We start from the raw sequence: 21,786 nt of genomic DNA on the forward strand, positions 1-21,786 counted from the left end.
AAAGAAAAGTCAATATTTTATCGAAATGTGTAGCGATCCAGAAAATGGATACAGCTAGATCGACATTTACTTTCTTTTGGATCATTGAAGAACCGCTTTACTCGGCGTAATCAGTTCGACGAAATAATTCACACGATCTGTGCATGTCCCGTATGCATGATGAAAGAAAGAAAGAAAGAAAGAGAGAGAGAGAGAGAGAGAGAGAGAGAGAGAGAGAGAGAGAGAGAGATTGCTAGGAAGAGAAAATACCGAGCGAAGTGCTAAAAGATTCATGAATTCACCGCGTCGCGGAATAAAGTTGCGGACGAAGTGATATTTGCCCTGTTTCGCTCAGCAAACACGCGAGAACTCGTCCCTGCCTGACGCAAATTCACGCTCTCTCTTCTCTCTCTCTCTCTCTCTCTCTCTCTCACTCAATGTACCCCTCCCTCATTCGCCGCTTTACTCGCACGTAAACGTCAAAGATGTTAGCACCGAAATGCGCCTCCTCCTTTACTACGTCGTCGGAGGTGTTCTCCTTGACAGCTTTTAACTACATTTAGAAAACTCGTTTTCCTTTGCGTCATTTTTTAGCTTTATTGACAAGAAAAATAGAGAAGTAGGAAGGTATTTACATTATCTGCGAAAGTATAAACTTATATACATGTTATATATTATATATATATATATATATATATATATATATATATATATATATATTAATATTACGAATATTCAAGAGAAAGTTAGAGTTGTATGTATTTGCATAATATATATATATATATATATATATATGTTCTCCTATACATATATATAACTTTCTTTTAAATAATCGTATGGACGAATATATGTATGTATATATTCATTCATTATTATTTTTTAATTGTTTAATAGGAATCATTATTAAAAAATGCTACATTAGGTAGAAAATTTATATGTTTCTGATCAAGAATTCTTTTCTTTAATCGACCGCAAATTTAAATGGTCCAACGTGATATTCCAACAAATTGCATGCTCATTTAGGAAGAATTTTATAATACAATACTCGCCAGCAATTAAGAATTTCATTTCCGTGAAATGAACGTAACAGCGTGGATGCTTCGTCCGAGAAAATTAAAGGGAAATTAAAGATAGATAACCATTCAGATCTCATTTTCTATTCAGAAATTAAAAAAAAAAAAGAAGAAAGAGAGAGAGGGAAAAAGAGCATAGCTTCCATAAATTTTTCTCCTATACATATTTCTTTTCTTCTTCTCCTTGCATATTGCCTCTTTCTTCATTCATTTCTGTCGTAAACTAACGAGTCTCAGCTTTTACTTCTTTATAAGAATTCGAGATAATTTCTGAGCGATAAACGTTTTTTATTAAAAATTTTTTCTTTTAATATGATTTTTCTTTTTTTCTCTCTTTCTATTTTCATCTCTCTAACCAATAAAATGATATAAATAATATTTAAAATCTTACAGAACATGTACGAAAGAAATTATATTAAAACAATTGAATAAAATTTCTGAAATACTATTTGCAAATTCACCATGAACGAATTACAGTGATAAAGAAAGAAATAAGGCGACTGGAAATAAGTCGCAATCAAGATATCTCGGTTCTTTGGTCGAGTTCGATTCATCAGGAACCGCTGATGTAATCATTCCGCCTTAACGAGCCGATCGTTCCTGGTTATCGAGTCGCCTCGAATGCGCTCACCTCGTTTCCTTCGTCTGATGCACGGAAATGCACCCTCCTCGACATTGCTATATGTATCGATAATATCGATTCATTGAATATACGTATTTACATGATCATATATATTTGCATAGATGTACATATATTGAAAAAAGTAACATGTAGTGGCAAAACATCGTCCTAACTCATCCTTTTTTGTTATATATATAAATATAAATATAAATATAAATATAAATATATATATATATATATATATATATGGGTACCTATTCGTCATATTATACCATTCTAGATAAAATATTATGTTCCTACGTACACGTCTGCGAACATCGCGAATGACATTCCCCTCGTCCGTTCATCTTTCAAATATCTGCACTCGCGTTACATATAAATCTAAACATGTCAGATTTTGAGCGACTTATGCACTGTAAATCATTCAGATTTTTTATTCTCTTTTGTCAAGCTTATGTTGAAGAGTTTTTTTAAATAATAAGGGAATAGGAAAAGTATTAGATTCATTTATAATAATATTAAGTTAGAATCAAAGTAGATTGTTCCCGATGCAAATGTCGAACGTCATCGATAATCTATAAAACATTTTTAATAGTTGAATGATTTCCTTTTTTTTTTTTTTCTTTATATTTCCTGTTTTTCAATTTTGAAAGGAAATAGGACGTCATCCATTCGTTCAACCAACAGAATTTCTCTACTTTTCTCTCTCCCAAAGCACTCAACGCAAACGTGGAGCCCGAGGCTTGTTCCGCAAACTTTTCTGTCGCGTTTCCGAACGAAAATTCTTAGGTGCGAAACAATTAAGCGACAACTATTTCCTGGGGCTCTCTCGTGTGAAGCATTCGTGTTACGCAGGAGAGACAAAACGAGAATCAAAGAGAAAGAGAGAGAGAGAGAGAGAGAGAGAGCAGTATTTTCGACCGAAATATCACTGTAGGAAAACCCGGCATGGTTGTCGCGCTGGAAAAGAGTTACAGTAACAGTAACGGAAAGAAAAGAGAAGAGCGAACAAAAGAGAGTAAGAGAGAGAGAGAGAGAGAAAGTAAATTTTAAAGTTGAAATTAATAGATCCCAGACGATTGATCAACATTTTAAATATTAAGAGAGAGGGAGAGAAAGTGGAAGGGTAGCAGCGAGAAAGAGAGAGAACAACTTTATTTTAATATAACATTGAACGGATTAAGTAATTCATTATTATTATCTTGTTAATTTACATAATAATTTTGCATAATAATTAAGTTTTATCGTTCTCTTATTTTTTCATTTCAGTGACAGCCCACCGTAAGCAATAAAAAGATAAACGTAAAAAAGAAAACAAGAAAGTAGAAACATTTATCACACTTCACTTTGTCTATGAATGCAGAAAAAAAAATTGATTTTGTTCCGATTAAAATTTAAAATAATAAAACATAACACAAATTTTTATGTCTCCATAATCTTACGATTTTATCAATAAAAATCAATCCCTTCAGGAAATTTTATGTATAGAATAACGAAGCATATAAATGAAAATTCTAACGATTGTGTAAGTGTACGGTTTTCGAAAGACTTGCTTGCACATTTTGCCCATTTTTGAGCACGAAGTACTACCCCGGTAGTTCTTCTTTTTAACATCACATTCACCACGCTGTCGAAAGGTGTTTACCGTGTGGAAGCATACTCTCTGTTTACCGGTCCATTGTGCACAGTACGACATTGCATTCCCCACTTTGACCGCTTTTTTCTCCTTTTCTTTCTCTCTTTTTCTTTCTCTTTCTTTCTTTCTCTTTCTCTTCTCTCCGAGGCGTGTGCGCGCGCGCACCGGTGATCTCTGATTTTCACGAAAAGCCTGACGAATCGTTGCTCTCATCAGCTAATGCACGTAGAAAGACTTTGCCGAGTTTGTTCTTTCTTTATTTCTCTCGTTCTCACTACCTTTCTGTCCTCTCTTTTTCTTTACTCTCCTCGTTTCCTTTACGTTTACTGCACTAACAAAAAAGAAAACAAAAAGAAGCAAAGAGAAAGAACACACGGATTGTTTTTACAAATCGTTATGTTTTCAAACACCTTTAAAACGTCAATTTTATGTTTTACACGTCGACCAGCGTCGTATTTTTTACATCATTATTTACTATGTAGAACAGTAAAGATTTCGTGATTTACGCAGCAAAAATAACAGGAATTTCATTGACAAGAATATGTATATATCGTAGAAATATTATCGTTGCTGACATTTTTATTATTTTTTGCCCAACATCCTGGTTCTTTTTTTTTTCACTTTTACGTACATAAGTAAGCACATTGACCTTTCATTCTCTCTATTATAATAATAATAATTCGTAGTTTTAAAACTTGAAAGTTGTCAACAGTTCACTCAATTGTGAAGGATTGTTCCTTCGAATAGAGTGCAGATTTAGATATGTACATTTATCCGTGGGAAAAGTTTCGAGGAAGAAGAGAATTCATGTTTCCTCTTTGAAAGTTCCGCTTGTTGAACGAAATCTACATTCTCGTAATAATGACGACATTCTACATTGGATACAATCTTTACCAAACTCCTAAGTTCACCTACGTTCATTATACCTACAAACTTTGTACTTGTTCGTATTGCTATTCTTTTTATTGTAGCTTTGTTATTTTTCAAGCAGACAATTTCGTTCGATAAAAATGAGATAACTGAAGATAAATAACGTGCAATAATTATTAATTTACTTTTCTATTTTTTATTGGTAGTAAAAAGTTAAAAAAAAAATAATAAAAAAGGAAAAAGAAAAGAAAGAAAAGATTTCCAAGATTTCGAATATCTTGGAAATTATAATAAATATTCGAGTATTCGATCGCGATGTATCATTCTATAGATATTAACGTGTTTATATCGAATGAAAATTGTTGAAAATTTGGCTTCTATCTTCTAGTTTTCTTTCACGAGTAACGCTCAAAGGACAAGGACTCGAAAAGGAGTAGAAAAGTAATGCACCCTCTTGGAATCGGTTTTCACCGGTGAGAAGTACCAGCATCGATTTACCCCGTTTCTATTCACTCCTCTCTCTCTCTCTTTCCCTCTCTCTTTCTCTGTCCCTCTCTGTCTTTCTTTTGCTCTCTCTCTTTCTCTCTTTCTTCTTTCTTGGCGTTCCGCGAACTTTTCGCTTTTCGGAGAACTTCCGCTTTCACCTAAACTTGGAATTCTTCGTAGTTTTCGGTGGGTATAAGGGTGTACGTACCACCCTTAGCTTTCTGCACTTTATCTCGCTCAAGTCTCGAATCGTCCAATTGACGTTTCAAACGATTACAAAGTTCCTCGCGTGACGTTCCTTGTCGAAGACGCAATAAAGAACGCGTGATCTGTAATTGAACTTGCTCTCTTTTTCATTCTACTCCTTATTGCTTTTCTTAGAAACTCGAAAAAGTATAAATGATTATCTTGTTCTTATTCCATTGGAATAAGATACTTGGATGTACTATTAGCTATATAATTTTGGAAAGACTCATGATCGATCTCTGTGGTCTTATACAAATGAAATATCGTACATTATTTTTAAATAAAATATATTTTTCTAGAAACTTATATTTTCATTAAAAAAACGAATATCAGAGATTCGATAGTACAATAAAATAATAATAATAATAATAATAATAATAATAATAATAATAATATTAATAATAATACAATGTAATATATAATAATGTTATTTGATACAATATGCCGATATCCTCGGATATAAATCGTTTTCTTTATTTCTTTTAATTTCTTTAAATTCTTCAATCTTTTTAATCGGGGTAGAAACCGGTTCTTCTAATGTCAATGAAATTTCTCGCTTAATTTGTAATGATTCTACCGATTTCTGCTCGTAGACATTCACTTTCTCTTTCTTTTTTTCGTCATCTATCTCATCTCTCATTCTTCTCATAGGTGGCATACTCCGAGACCTGTAGAAAGGACTTCTTGTAACGCTTAGATTATCTCGCCATTCTTCGAGATATTTTTTGGCATCTTTGACATCCTTCGTAAGGACATCGGGTGGTGCATCAATGCCCAATAAAATTCTTCTCTTTTGTAGTGGCGTACGTTCTACTACACCTTTGCTTAACTCTGATATTTTCTCTTGCCAGTATTGCTGTTCCGTAAGTGACATCTTTCTTTTGAACAATGACTCCTTCGTAAAAGGTGTCAATTCCTTTCTGATCAACTCCTTTTCTTTCTCGCGTATCTTACGTTCTTTTTCTGCTTTAACAACGTCTGAAAAGAGTACGATTACATCATTAAATATTCTCTCTTTCTCTTTCTTTCTATGAATTTTCTTTACCGTCCTTTTAAGAATAACTTTTTTTACTATAGTAATTGTAAAGCTATGTAAACTTGGATTAAATCGTTTACTTTACTATGAAAACTAATCCAACGTTGTAATTTATCTTCAAGACGAAGAATTGCATTGTTCTTCGGATAAGAAAAATGGAATTACCTTTTTGTCTTTGGTTTACGTCGATGAATAAAACAAACTATCGTGTTAACTAATCAATGTTGAATAAACTTTTAATGAAATTCTACGTGCAATTAATAATGACGATGATGACGATGACGACGACGATGATAATAATAATAATAATAATAATAATAATAATAATAATAATAATAATAATAATCATAACATCGATCAGTATTATGCTATTACCAAGTGGTGTCAATTACAATTACTAAAGTGATTTATACCTGGAACTGACATCCATTAACGCTAGATCTACCTTCGGTTATTGCAAGTTATAAATAGATTCGATCGATCATATTAGTATTCATTTACTTAGTATTAATTTAGATTATAAAATACTTCTGAATACTTGTAATGGGAATATTTACACATATGCTTCTGCGTACACGCGTATATGCAATTTCGAATATTGCAAACGATGGTTCGCTCTCATTTCCCATTTTCGTGATTTCCGTATAACTTATGTTTACGATGAATGTTCTCTAACTACCATATAGCTACTCCTGGTATTAGAACTTCTCTGCAGTTAGGATATTACTTATACTAAAGTTTAGACGCGTATACATTGTTCTTATTTATATGTACATGCAGTTCTTCTACACATTAAAAATTACATTGTAAATTATTATAGCGTAAGCTACAAGAATCGAGAAAATGTTTTATCACATTTTTGATCGTTTATAATTTACAGAGACAAAGAAATATTAATTTAAATTGAAACGTCTGGATGATTTTATTAAACAATAAAATATAAAAAAATTCATGACGATGAATGATTCAAGCAATCGTAACCATTTTCCATACGTTCATCTAATATTCATAAAGAAAAGCAACGAAATCGGTTTTGACGAAAAATGTCGAAGCAAAGGTGCGCGCACGCGCACCAACCTCCGACCCTCCGACACCGCAAGCTTTGTACTCACCGCAGTTACTATGGCGTTCTTAATTAAACTTTGATCGTAGAAAACCCTATCGACCGAGAGAGTCCATCGCTTGTAAAAGTCGTCGATAATGTTGAAGATAGTGCTTAAGGGAAAGTGCAAGATAATGTTTCGCGCTTACTCGTCGGATGGTTCGTTAAATCGCTTTACGTTTTAATTATATTATAGGAAAGGAAGAAAATGTATTAAAATGAAAATTGCATGTGCTGAATAAACTGACGTATATTTAAATGGAAATATTTTAAATGCATAGAAGATATAAGGTCTAAAGAAAAGAAAATAATGAAAAGTAAGAAGAAAAAAGAAAAAAAAAATGCAGAAAGGAAGAAAAGAAGAAGAAAGAAAAGAAAAGAATTATTATATAAAATCGTTATTGAATTTAAAAAATCGTATAAACGTAGTTAACTATTAATCACTATTGAATTGCAACTAAAACTAAATTATAATTATTGAAATTTCAATCAATCGAGTGAAAATGAATTTCTGAGTTGCAATATGTCATCTAAACTCTAATATGTATATATATATATATATATTCTAGAGCTTAGATGATATATATATATATATATATATATATATATATATATATATATATCTGTTCGTTCGTGCGAATAGCATAGTCTACTATCATCGAATCGGCTGCGCATTCGAGCGCTATCATCGACTTGGCTGTCTTGAGTGGCATAACTGCGTAGCGAGAACTCGATTATAGGTCAGCGGTTTGTCGCTTTTATTAACTCTGACTAACGTTCACGCCCCAAATCTCACTGTTCGGCATTATCCTCCTTGGCAATTCAATTACCTCATTAGCCTGGATTAATGGCGCTTACTAACGAAAATAGGTCAGAAGCGACGAATATTTTGCCTTGTAAACATTTCTTTCTATCACGCGAATCTACGCTTGAAATTGTAATATTTACAAATTTTATTATTTTCCATTTCTTTTCGATGAACGAGGAAAGGAGGGACAAGATATTAAAAAAGGAACGTATAAAAAAATCAATTGCTTCCATCACTCATCGTTATTCCTATAACAATTTATAAAATGAAATCGATAAATTAGTCCGAACTCTCGCAATTATTGCACAAAAGATAGTGTCGTTCTTTTATCGATATTGTGTCTATAGAATCTATAGAATTTGCTGTTTGATCTCTATCGGTCGGATTCCGTAATTAGATCGATCGAAGATGACGAATTAGCGGGATCAGTCATATCAGTTAGAAATGTGGACTGGTTCTACAATTTCTCGTCCAATACACGATTCGAATAATCTCGTACTAATGATCTACATATATACTTATCTAGTAGAGCATCGTTATTAGTTATATATAAAATATATATATTGTATCGAATATTTTTGAAAATATCGTTCGATATATTCGATAAGATATTTATTCGATAAGACATTAACTATTTTGAAAATAATAGAACATTTCAAAGGAAACCTCGATTATTTTCGATTATGGTTATAATAATGGAATAACAACGACGAATTCGATTAGAATTATAACATTATAATTTGCGTTACCTGCACAACAGATTTTCGGTTCACAAATATCCATCGAACAAATCTTCAATGGTATCTCGCTAAGAGCTCGCCTCCTTCTATCTTTCCTCTTGATTAATTCTTCAGATTCGTCAATTTCTTCATCGAACTTTCCGCCGATTTTCTCAAGCGAAGTGGAGACAATCGATGTTTTTCGTGGAGTCTTTAAAGTTAAAGCTATTGGCCTTTCCGCTTTTTTCTTTTCTATTTCTTCCTCTTCATACTCTTCCTCGATTTTAATTATCTTTTTCTCGCGTTCGATTTGTTCGGTTCTTAGATAAGCGTATATCCTCTCTATCTCTTTGCTATCCTCCGATTCAAAAGCTTCCTTCTCCTGAAATAATGGAATACGTACGAGGATCGAAATTTTAATCGATACATGAAACTTTCATATATCGAAGATAATTTTCTCATCATTCATCATTTCCTTTCATCTATATTTCGTATTAATGCAATATGAAACTTTTGAAAATGGGATGAATTGGACCGTGTAATTTCAATTCGAATAGTTCGTTGTTACGTAAGTTCTCCTTAAGGCGAAATAAAGTTTCCGAAAAAAGCTTAGTAAAAGTTAAATGAGACGTTGAATCAGGTTGTTCAAATACCGCCTCCAATTTAAGAAAATATTGTTTCTCCGCTTCGATTATTTCTTCATCATCGGCAAACGGAGGTCCATGATGTCTTCTTACTCTCGACCTTCTTGGCATTTCCTTCGATCCCCTTGGTCTGCTTCTATACTTTGATTTTGAATGTTGTGGAGGTACATGAGTAATCAGCAATGTCGTCTCTTTTTTTCGAGCTTCCACTGTTTTTTCATATAGACTACATCTATCTAGATACTATGAATAGAAAAACAGATAAGGATGATTTAAATGTCGGATATTATATGTATGCAAAAGTTTTATAATCAGTAAGCATCCTTCCTTTAAAAGATATTCAAAAATTTAAAAACGTTTGTATACGTTCTATATAATATATACATGATATGCAAACATCGTTACGTTGGTTAGGATTTCCTTTGACTGTTGAGCAAAGTTAGTTTTTATCTGATTTCCTCTTTCATTTCTTATACTTGAGCTGAATTGAACTCAGTACTTTACAAAAGTCGTTTGAAGTTGCCTCTTGCAACAACAAAAATCAAATGAAAAAGGTATTTCGACTGAATTACTGTATCGATTCGTGTTGATAAATTTAAGATACAGCGTTCATCGTTTCAATTTTTTTTTAGAAAGATCAAACAACCGAGTAAAGTTAGGACCTTTTTCAAAAATATATGAAAACGAAGAACGAATAAAAACTTACCGATAGGAAGAAGGATTTGTCATGGGGAAATGTGGTAGTAAATAAGCCTCCACATAAGACGAAATAAACATTTCCATTAACGGAACCGATGCCCAAGATATTACCATCGTTGTGAGGTTTGATAGTTGTTAAAGATTTCTTACAGATTTGAATTCGATAGGTCGGTGTACGTATTCCTTGGAATAGATCATAAGCATCCAACGTACCTTCCGTATTTATCGTAAAGAAAAGAGATAATCTGGATCTGCTCCAACATGTTCCTGTCAGGAGGCCTAATTTTCTACAAAGGAACAATCAATATGTCCATTTGCGAATAAGAAATGCGACCTTTAAATAATCATTTAAAATACTCTCAACTTTAAAAAATATACATGGCAAAAGTCTTGAAAATGTTTTAAGGATCTTTCAAAACTAATAAATCATTCTATAAGTCTGTTTAATTACTTTCAGCGAAATGAACATGCTAAACTTTTACATTCTTTTTTATAAAGAAAAGTTGAAATGTGTGATGGAAAGATGTACAAACCAAAGTACGAGTAACTGCATACTTATATATCTACATTACGTTATAGAAAAAAGAAACCATTTTTATTAATCGGACAATATTAATTTTTAGAATGATGTTAATTAAATATGTTTTACTTCTTTTGCCAAGTACAGTAAGACTGTAAACTTTTGGAACACTCGGTACAAAAATGTAAAAGAAAGAAAATGAAGTAGTAAAGCGATAGGCTCCGATCGATTATTTCAAAATCGTCGTCAATACTATACCCGTCAATTATCGAAAGCATTATGGAGCAAATGAAAAATTCTATTTCAGAAAAAAGTCCTTTTCCGAAGGAAAATAAATCCTACTTGAAAAGGATCATTACCTTGTCGTCTTGATCAGACAATGCTCTCTGGTTTCCTCTGTCCAAACCTTGGCATGATTGTTGCCGGTAGTCAAAAAGTTCTTCAAAATAGTAGGATTCCGATCGATGCTCAATACCGGTCCAAAATGACAATGGTATCTCGTATGGAGTTTCTCGGAATTTGATATAGCTTTCCTATTGACGTTCACGATGATTCCGTTCTCGAGTCCAACCAAAAATTTACTACCCATGGTAGATTCGTATTGAAGTACGGTGATAGGGATAGATTCATTTATGCTCTGTCTCTCGGGATTTTGCAAGTCCATCACTAGAACCTCCGTTGGCTTTCTCAACTTCCTAATGTCCCACCACTTGATCGTGCCACTGTTAGACGACGAGAAGAACTCGGTATTGGTCTTGGAATTGATCCAGTACGCCTGGCTCACTGGGTTTCTTTGGTTGGATGAAACAAAAAAAAGCGATGATTACAATCACCTTCGAATTACTTTCGACTTAGACAAACATCGTATTTGTTTACGGCAAAGATTTTTTAAATTGTATTATAATACCTCTATCAAAATCTTAATGAATTAATTATTCCTCGTTCGAGATTTTATTATCTTTATGACAAAAAAAAATATTTTTTTTTCTTTTTTTCTCTTTTGCTTTTCCCTCAACGAATCCCTTTTTTGACATAATCTTATCGAAATGTTATGTATAATCCTGAATTGTAAATGGCCTGAATATCAGGTGAACGAACATCTGCCAAAGTGAGATATAATCCCAGCGCACCTGTGACTGTTCAGAGGTACCGATATTTGCACCGGCGAATCACCGGTTCTTGTGTCCCAGCTGCACACTTGACCGGACATCAAGCCACTTATCAGCAACGACGGGTCACGTTGATTAAACTCGATAGCCATAGACGCCGAAGCTGACTTTAGGATCACCGACGGTTTGTTAGGTCTTTCTACAATGTCAGAGAGAGAGAGAGAGAGAGAGAGAGAGAGAGAGAGAGAGAGAGAGAGTTAAATATCTGTTTTATGTATTACATATAGTTTTCGATATTGTTGCATCGTCGATTAATATCTTGCAATTCTTTTCTGTATAAAAATTATTTCTTTTTTTTTCGTTCTTATCATCTATATTCTAAATCAAACGATATATGTAATCGAAGATTAAAAATACAGATTATATACCGATGTTCCAAATGTAAGCGTTCGGGCTCAGATTGGTTGGCAGCTGGATCCGATCTTTGAAACAATATGCAACAGCAAATTGAGGTCTGTCCATTGACCAACACAAATGATTAACAGGTCTCACGTTTAATTCTTGATCGGAATACGTGCTTATGATCCTGAAAGAAAAGAAAAGTTTTCTAAAAGGCTTAAATATTTATTTCACTCCTTTTTTATCTCGTCACTACCTATATATTACTGGAAACGTATGATTTTCCAATTGTAACCACCATAAATCGTATGCAAAGGATGCCCTTACACGAACGTTCTCGTCACCATCGTAGTAATCTCGTACTACGTATTGGCATTCTCGGATTTACTATCCTACTATTTCCTCTCGTCGAATCGCAATTCGTACGTGTTTGTATCGTACGTCATGAGATAAAATGGCTTGCTAAGTTTTATGGTGGTATCACCGCATTATTCGTCGTGGGTAGAAGTAACAAAATTATCATTATTCTTTAAAGTCTCGTACTAAGATTATTTTTGTCATAATGATTTTTTCAATCTTTCAATAATTAAATGTCGATTAAATTTACATCGGATCGGAACGCATATGAAAATTTGAAAAAAATTAAATAAAAATATATATATGTATAAGTTTATTACTTGAAAATGATATCTTAGATCATACCTCATTTCAGGAGAAATCGTTAATTTCGTAGGTATCATGTCATCGAAGTAATTATCGTAAATATCGACAGTGTTATTTTGCAATATGTAATGCTCCATCGTCTAAGATAATAATAAATTATAATGATTTTAATAAGTTTTCACGGTGGAAAAAGAAAACTATATTGCTTACTTCCATAAGTGAATTCATAGACGTAATCCAACTGTCACTTTTCATGAATCGTTGACGAAATCTACGAACTGCCTCCTCGTCTAAAGGATTTATTTCCTTTGGCCAACTACCCTCGAAATGTCGTATTCCCGAATTTTTTACTTTCGCGTACTTAGTCTGAATCTGATTATACAAACGGATAAAATAGTACTAAAAGTATGAATTTATAAATCTAATTTTTAAGAAAAGTTTGATGTAACCTTATGGAGTGCGTATTGTACTGTTTCTTGAGTTTCATGATTAATTATACGTTGTTTAATATAGCTTTTATTAAGACTCGGGTTTGGAAAAATATTTTCTTCGACGATCGGCCCAACATCCTCGAAGAAACATTGCTTGCCAAATTGACTTCTTTTTTTAGTGTAGACATATTTGTTATCCATTATTTTCCAAAAGAACTTTCCAACGGATTTAAAAAAAAAAGAAAAAAAGAAAAGGTAAATATTGAAGGGTATCAAGGAAAATAGAAACGAAAATAATGATAAAAATGCATCGATTATAAAAAAGAATCGGATGACATGGCGTCTTGTTTCGTTGAACTGTCGGAAGTTCTTCGAGTAATTGTCATATTCTATTCGACTCATATCTGTGTTCGGTTCGAATGCAGGCAAAACTTATTTTTTCTTTTTTGCGTTGTAAGATTTGAAATAATGAAAGATCGCAGAAAACTCGATCGTGATTCATTCTCGCGTTTCATCCTCGAAATCCTACGCATAAGTTTCGTCTCGCACATGTCGACCGATCTATAGTGGGCGTAGTCCTTGTCGATATAGGATTACGATCCCTCGAATAGCATTAAATTTACCAATCAATGCGCTCGCACAAGGCCGCAAATCGCGTAAGCTACGATGGTGCACGGTTTCTACTAATGAATAGGAGTTGCCGTGCAGTCCCTGTTGACATCATTCTAACCGATATCGATCGATTGAGAACAGATATCGAGAAGTACCATACGAAATTCGAAGCTTCTCAACGAAAGCAGTTAATAGGAATTCGCATTATCATCATTCACCTATGAGTCGAACAAAATTTATTGATCTCGAACAAGCTTTTGATCGGCTATTGAGCAGATCCACTATTATGTTTGAAACAACTCTATAAACGGCTGAAGATTCTCTCTCTCTCTCTCTCTCTCTCTCTCTCTTTCTCTTTCTCTGTCTGTCTGTCTAAATCGTTGCGTGTCCTGTCTTCTCGAACTAGCATTCAAAGATTCACTTTCAAGAGAAACCCTTCGAAAGCTTAAATCTCAGCTATTCGCCAATTGGCCAAAAGCTTCCCTTTGGATATATGTATAGATTCGACGACGTGCCATTACTCATCGATCAATTAGCTGATATTGCAAGTAACACGATATCTCCGTGAATGCTGAAACTATGATATCAAGTTACCTATCGCCTTGTCTCAACTCGATAATTTCTCAACGCATGCTACGTCGTATCCTGATCGTACAACATAATAATTGATAAATAAAAGAAAAGAATAAAGTCATTCTAGAAGAACTATTTTATCGGAGGAAACTCGTCGAAAATATCTTTAACATTCACAGATGATGATCTTTGTCGATTGGAAAAGCGTTCGAAATTTTTAACTGCTGATGCTTTAACTCTCGCTAAAAGCATCTATTAAGAAATAATGCAACACCATTTTCCATCGTACTCCGATCGCGCGATAAAGCAATATACCATTTGAATTTATTCGATGAACTTGTAAGAACGCGCTAATACTTTACATAGGATATCCGTTGAAACGCGCTTCGTGTAACGAGCTTGTAACGAGGAAATGAGGCTGGTATGAAAGCAATGCGCATAATAATCGTCCAAAGACTGGAGAAACGAGACAAATAGGAGATCGTGAAAGGATAAAGCTTTGAGAGAGATAACGAGAAAGCGTTGAGAATAGTTAAGAGAGAAAGAGGGATATAGTCCTTTAAAAATATGACGAAAAATAAGTCGAACGTTAAAGTTATCCCATCATTTTTTAACTTTTTTAAACGAGACTGTCTTTGATCTATCGATACAAACGATAGAAGCAATCTTAAAATTGTATAAATTTTATGTTCTGATATTTGCATTATACGCTAAGAAAAAGGAAAAGCTATTGAAAGACATTCCAAGTATACTTGTCTGTCTTGAACTTTACTTCTTATGAAAGAACCAAGTAGGTCCTATTATAAAAGGCATTATCGAAGAAAAAGTATCATTTAGCGTCTCTCTCTTTCTCTTCTTTTCTCTTTTTCTATTACTCTTATTACTCTTTGTTTGCAAATTAGAAGGAATGAGAACTGTTAAAGGATATTGATTTTAATCGATGTTCGACACGACGCTGTAAAGGAAAAAATGGGACTGTGGAAAAGTATGTGTAGCGATCAAGTGTAGAAGGAGTCAATAGATTTTGACGTATGTCTTCATACGAATATTCCTGATATTTTTTTTCTTTTTCTTTTCTTTTTTTTTATAGAACACACTCTTTTCTTTAAATCAATGTTTCGTTGTTTGGGCTTAAGAATAAAGTAAGATAGAGTAGTATGAGCGTAAGGAGAAAAAGAGAGATAAAGAGAGAAGGAGAGAGTGAGAGAAGAAAAAAGAAAAAAGAAAAAGATGGTCTCGCATGAAAAAGTACGGGCTTCCACGCGACAAATGACAAGAAGTTCTCTCATTTATCACCATCTTTCTTCCTATATTTTCATCGGTTACGTTGCATCGCTTATACGAAAGTGCATCAGAGTACATTGCTTTATGGATACATTTCCCCGTTCGTTGCGTTCAAAATGATAAATCTCTTATGCTTACTAGAATCACGGCGAGAGCTTACCGCTTTCGAAACCTTCGACTAAAGTGTGATTTAACATGGGTTAAAAAGTTTTATACATTGTTATTACAATGTTCAACGATAGATTCGTCACCATGATCGAACAACTTTTTATGCGATCTCTATCTCGAATTCCACCAAAAGAAACAAAGATTGATAATCATACTTTAGATAGAAAATAATTTATACTCTTGTAGAAAAACAATTAAAATGTAAAAAAGTGAAAAACGTTATGAAAATTCGTGAAATTCGAACTTTTATCATAATCAGAACGTTAATTGGAAAGAAAATTTGATAGATATTTTTTTTTCTTTTTACGTAAAGGACTTCTGTTTGCTTATTCGCATGCGTACGAATGTATATGTTTGGAGTGATAAATAAATAAATAAATAAATAAATAAATAAATAATTTTCATCGATGTTAATGCCTTAAAATATTCGATTACAGATATTCGATGGTTGGTATCATCTCGAGCATCGATCCGTAATGAAGAGATCGATCGATCCGCACATGGAAGTACATTCCAGACTGATAAGAGATTCTAGAGTTCGTCGAGCAGAACAACAACGAGCAAAGTCGCGAAGTAAACGGGATTTAATAATCAAACGCGGTCCGTCCAATGCGAAAGCTATTTTAAACGACGAAAGATGGCCTCAAATGTGGTACCTGGTATGTTTCTTTCACGTTATATTTCATTTCAATAATATGCAAACATCTGAATTAATTCATAGATCGTATTTCGTATCCATTTCTCTTAGTAGCTTATCAACACCTAATTCATGGGATCGTCCTGAATATTCTAGGAATTTCTAATATGACAGACGCCTGAATTCTAGATAGATTCTTGTTTGCACCCTCCTCCCTATCACGAGCTACGAATAATTATCATTTATATGAATCGAACTTACTTTTGATTAATTTATTAAATAATTTTTAATATTTCCATTCAATCGCTGCTGTTTGTTTAACAGAATATTTTTCTTTAATCTTATCAAATCTAGCAAAATAATAATCACCTAATAAAAATAAATAACCAGTAACGAATGCAAAAGTTTATAATACTTTACGAGTGAACGATCGATTTTCTTTCTTTTCTTTTTTTTTTTACCAACTTTTTTCCGGTCTGAACCATCGAAACCGATCGTTACATATTTTTTATTCTGCTTTGTTCGTACAAGAAGAAGGGGAAGCACGTGAGTGGATTAATGAAAAGCATTCTTTAAATCTTTGCTGTTCGTATATCCGAACTAGTCTTTGGATTCGTGGAAAAATAAGCGAAATGGAGCATGGACGTGCTTCGAAAGACTAAACAATGTTACCGCGTTAACGCATTTTCCTCATTTCTTTTTCTTCGTTATCTACTATTTTTACTACCTTTTTTTTCTCTCTCTCTACTTCGTTCCTTTAGAACAGGGGAAACGGTTTGGACATGAACGTGCAGAATGCTTGGGCCGAAGGAATCACCGGAAGCGGCGTCGTAGTCACGATTCTCGACGATGGCTTGGAAAAGGATCATCCTGACCTCTACAAGAATTACGTGAGTCTTGCGAATTGCTCACTGTGACTTATTTTATATTTCACGATTCATGTAATTTGAAAAACATGAAAGAAATAAGAAGGGAGACTCGAGTTCACTTCTTTTCTTTTTTTTTTTTTTTTCTTTTCTCTCTTATAATTTACGAAGTATTTGAAGAGATATCTCTATCATTAAATATCACTCTTATACGGTTAAGAAAATTTATAATATTATTAAATTCAAATCATTAATTTTTCTTTACAAGAAGTAACTTGTTCAACTTGTAAAATAAGATCTATTGAGAGATTAATGTCGAAATTGTAGGATCCTCAAGCAAGTTATGACGTTAATAGTCACGACGAAGATCCTATGCCAAGGTATGATCTTGTGGACAGCAATCGACACGGTACCAGGTGTGCCGGAGAAGTTGCAGCGACTGCCAACAATACTGTCTGCGCAGTTGGTGTTGCCTTTGGAGCAGGTGTTGGTGGTAAGTCTTACTTCAAAGATTCATCTTCATATTCTCCAAGCTAGAAAAGCTTTCCCTTCTCTCTTGAATTTCCAGAAAATTCAACTTTTCTCTCTTCCTCTCTCTCTCTCTCTCTCTTTTTACTTTATGCTCGCAAAAAACTATTCTCTTCAAATTAGATTTGCGAATTCGATGTAATTTTATTATATACAAAATACCAATGGATATTAAGCCAACATTACTTCAACACGCTGAAGTAGCTATAATATTTAACATATATATTTTTCGAGCCGTACATTTTCATGAAACTTTCTCTCTCTCTTTTTCTTTCTTTCTTTCTCTCTTTCTCTCTCAATCTATCTATCTCTTTCTCTTTATGCACTACCTTTTACATTGGTATCTCAACTCGTTGTTATTCTACTTGAAACAAGAAAGAACGGATTTGCTTCTTTTGTGATGAATATTAAAAATACCATTTCATAGTACATACGGAATACTAAAGAATTAACAATTTTAATACTCATGTCAAATACTTTCAGCCCCAATAAACTTCTATACCGATATTTGAAACTTCTTATTGCTTTATTGAAACAACCGATAATGTTAGTTTTTGCTTTTATGAAATAAAAATACAAAGAGTCGACTTGCGAATATGAAAGTTCACTACGTTTTCTAACTCATGTTCGAAACGTAATCCAATTTACAAAATGTAAGCGACCTTTATCCGAATGAGGATTACAACTTGCTTGGTATCCTAAGTAAAATCAAAATTGGATTCTATTTCAACATCGTTATCGTTTCGAATTCAAAACGTCTCGTATTAATAAATAATTAATGATATCGTTTCTAATCTTGTTTCTAAACGATATCTATAGAATCTTACTTCTTTCATTGAATCTTAATATTATCGTAAAATTATAATAATATTATAATCATGTTTTCAGGCGTTCGAATGTTAGACGGAGATGTAACAGATGCAGTTGAAGCCAGATCACTCAGCTTGAATCCACAGCATATCGATATTTATAGTGCTTCGTGGGGCCCTGATGACGATGGCAAGACAGTCGATGGCCCTGGCGAACTGGCAACAAGAGCCTTCATCGAGGGAATTACCAAGGTTAGTTTTGGATATAAGTCAATAATTATGAATCTGAATTAATTATGGAATTTGGACAAATTTATTTTATCATTCATTCTGTTTTATATCGATCTATGTTACGATAGTATCTATGAAATTATATATAAAAAAAAAAGATAGTTGAAATTGAATCATTTACAAGGGTTCGTAGCGATGTCGTAAAGGTTTTATTTCAATTCCAAAAATATTCGCGTAAATCAGGATTTAAAATTTCCTACGTTTCGTATATTTACGAGCTTTCAGCTTGAAGATACGTACGTGAACATTGAAACATCGCGATACGGTCCTTCGCATAGCTAGATATACCTAAACAGAAAATATGTCAAAAAAGAAAAAAAACCTGAATGAATCTCCTAGACATAATAAACTCGAACAATTTATATAGATTTGAACAAATCAAATCTGTAAGGTAGAAGACCTTTTTTAAAACAAACACGAGGATCGAATTTTCAAAAAGTTCTTTTTATTATCGTCACAACGTTTATTAATAAATCACTGGATCATTAGATCAACCAAATATACTGTATGTCCAAGAAGAACATAATTCTTATCGTGATAAAAATAAAATAATGCTGAAATTATTGGTGGTATTATACATGTACATATTGTTGGATATTTCATATAATTTATACTTATTACTATTGTAAGAAAAAATTACTATACATTGTTAAGAAAAATGGTAATGTCAGAATAACCAAAAGTTTAACCAGTAGTTATGATAAAAGTTTCCGAGTATTTTCATTAGATACACGCGACTTCTTATCTTCATTTCTTTTGGTTTTTCTTCGTTTTCTCATAGAGTATCTAGACAAAACGTAATAAGACAAGTTTACTAACGTTAAAGAAAGTTTCCTAAACGTTAAAACTTCTCAAAGGTCTAGGTATTTCTTCAAAACGTCATGAAACTAGGATATAGAGTCCGTCGATATCTTCCCCGGAAATTTGATGCAAAGAATTTCAACATAGAAAATATACATGTCACTTTCTCTTCTTCCTCTTCTTCTTAACACTTTCAAGAATTCGAAAAGTTTGACAACTCGGTAGAACTCCGTAAAAGTTTAGCTGAGCTTTTCGTGAACCCACGAAGAGTCTCGAATCTTTCCGAAAAACTTTTCCAGTAGATACTTTCTTATACTTGTTTTTTCTTACGGTAAAACGACAAATCGATAATGGATCGTCTGGATCGGTAAACAAATATTGTCCAAACAATCCAATTTTTGAAAATTAGAAAATTTTGTTAAGAATTTTTTCGTAAGATCGTCTATAAACATAATTCGATTAGAAATAGAGAGAGAGAGAGAGAGAGAGAGAGAGAGAGAGAGAGAGAGAGAGAGAGAGAGAGAGGAAGAGAGAGAAAGAGTGAGTGAAAGAGACAGAAAAAGAAAGAGAGTAGTCGCAGTAAAGTAGTCCTCGAAGCTACCAGAGCCACCTTAATAGACTCCGAGGGAAAGGTGGAGGTCAGCTCTTGGAAAGTTTCTAATTGGGTGCTTTTAAGTTACCTCAACCAAAACTCTCTTACCCGCACGCATTACCATTTTAAACTCACTCCACTGCAATGTGGCCGTAAGTCATATGCAAATATTAAAAGGTACTTTGGATGCGAAAGCTCGTTAAAGCATCGTTCGAAAAAGAGAGGAAAAAAAAGGAAAGAGAAAGAAAAAGAAAGGCTAGATCTTACGAAGAAGAATACGAGTTCCTCATTCAAGATGTCAAAGTTTTCCCGGAGTGAAAAAAAAGAATCATAACGTGAAATAACTAATTTAAAAAGGTCAGATCGTGAAAATTATTTTCCAACGACGTCAACTTCGCGCATTTTAAAAGCTCCGATTCGTCGTCCTTTTATAAAACATACAATAAATACGATAAAACATTGCTTGACGCTACTATTATAAAACTAAATATATTATATAATATATAAAAGAACATGAAACGTAATAGCAGGAAATATTGTGTCATCGTGGTTACGTTTATACGAAATATTATGTAGTACATTGTAATCGATCTTATATTATTCGTAGCTCGAAGAAAATTTTGGAACGTTTATATACCAATTTCAAGGGAAGTCTTCTTTCCATATTGCTCGTTTCCGATATGTAATATTCTTTTTAAATGCCTTCACGTATGCGCATATCGATCGGTAGTCACGCTCGAATAAATTTTCCTCTTCCTTCTTTTTCTGCCGCCAGTACCAAGCTACCCTCAGCAATGCCCTTCGTATTTTCCATAATCCGCTAAATAAATTTACCCGTGTACGAGAACACACTTTACCGAGTTTTGGTACGCGATTTACGAATCTCGCTTTAATACATACTCGGAACCTTTTTACGAGGGTACTCGAATGGAAAATTTGCAACTCATTTTTTGATAATACCCGTTCAAAGGACGTTCGTGTAAAATAACAATAAGACTTTAAACATTTCACGAAACCGCGCTTAATCGTACCATAGGTGAATGGTGAATAAACGACCAGCTTGTAACCGTTATCGGTTTTCGGATGGTTGCTCATTGAGGTTTAAAGCGAGATGATTTCAATTATTCGATGATACTATTGTGGGTTGCCCAAAAGTTTCTTTCGCTATCAACACGCAGTTTTTTTTTTTTTTATCTAACAGCGTTTAAAAACGAAACTTTTAGAACGATTTAAAGAATTAGGTCATTTCTTTTTCGTAAACTAACATCTTGAAATTATTAATATCTTGAATAAATTAAGATAGAAATTCAACACAAGTAAATTATCGTCTTACAAAGAAATTTGTATTGTTTGTTATTATTTTACTTTCTATTTGTATTTTAATAATCAATTGAACGAAACACCCTCTTACCGTTAGTATGATTGATAGAAACCCTTTTCAGAACGTCTTCGACTATCCTTTATATCGAATGTAGCCTATATCCGCGATACTACATTCCTTTGTCCGCGCCGAAAGCGAAGAGAACAATATTGAAGTTCCTTTCAGAAAACAATTTCGATGATCCTCGTCGTAGCGAAATTGC

The 21,786-nt window shown here is 33.4% G+C and overlaps 2 protein-coding genes across 6 annotated transcripts in view; one reads left to right on the forward strand and one right to left on the reverse strand.

The window, feature by feature from the left end:
- The window catches only part of LOC122631337 (furin-like protease 1, isoforms 1/1-X/2), a 163,999-nt gene that overhangs the window by 115,769 nt on the left and 26,444 nt on the right, over positions 1-21,786 (forward strand). For all 3 annotated transcript variants that reach the window (XM_043816926.1, XM_043816924.1, XM_043816925.1), the window contains 4 exons: positions 16,117-16,338; positions 17,078-17,206; positions 17,510-17,675; positions 18,599-18,771. In XM_043816926.1, the coding sequence (XP_043672861.1) occupies positions 16,117-16,338; positions 17,078-17,206; positions 17,510-17,675; positions 18,599-18,771 (690 nt within the window). The remainder of the gene's footprint in view (positions 1-16,116; positions 16,339-17,077; positions 17,207-17,509; positions 17,676-18,598; positions 18,772-21,786) is intronic.
- Positions 5,345-12,545, reverse strand: LOC122631339 (dynein axonemal intermediate chain 2-like). 3 transcript variants are annotated; one of them, XM_043816929.1, is made up of 6 exons: positions 11,978-12,545; positions 11,571-11,748; positions 10,800-11,231; positions 9,928-10,207; positions 8,608-9,464; positions 5,345-5,890 (listed from the first exon to the last, which is right to left on the reverse strand). In XM_043816929.1, exons 1-5 carry the CDS (start codon positions 12,069-12,071, stop codon positions 9,072-9,074), a joined length of 1,377 nt encoding a protein of 458 aa, XP_043672864.1. In that variant the 5' UTR covers positions 12,072-12,545; the 3' UTR covers positions 5,345-5,890; positions 8,608-9,071. The 3 variants fall into 3 exon arrangements, with proteins under 3 accessions (XP_043672864.1, XP_043672866.1, XP_043672865.1); XM_043816931.1 differs by having other exon boundaries at positions 11,571-12,545; XM_043816930.1 differs by lacking the exon at positions 5,345-5,890 and having other exon boundaries at positions 8,534-9,464.

This window comes from Vespula pensylvanica, chromosome 8 (genome assembly GCF_014466175.1).
Source record: "Vespula pensylvanica isolate Volc-1 chromosome 8, ASM1446617v1, whole genome shotgun sequence".
NCBI lineage: Eukaryota > Metazoa > Arthropoda > Insecta > Hymenoptera > Vespidae > Vespula > Vespula pensylvanica.

Bases quoted from the DNA above. Each gene is read 5' to 3' on its own strand.
- LOC122631339 (XM_043816929.1), bottom strand. From the start codon at position 12,071: ATGGACAGACCTCAATTTGCTGTTGCATATTGTTTCAAAGATCGGATC. The intron at 11,749-11,977 runs GTATATAATCTG...CTGACATTGTAG, and splicing joins CGCTTACATTTGGAACATCG to AAAGACCTAACAAACCGTCG. The intron at 11,232-11,570 runs GTGCGCTGGGAT...ATCCAACCAAAG, and splicing joins GTACCTCTGAACAGTCACAG to AAACCCAGTGAGCCAGGCGT.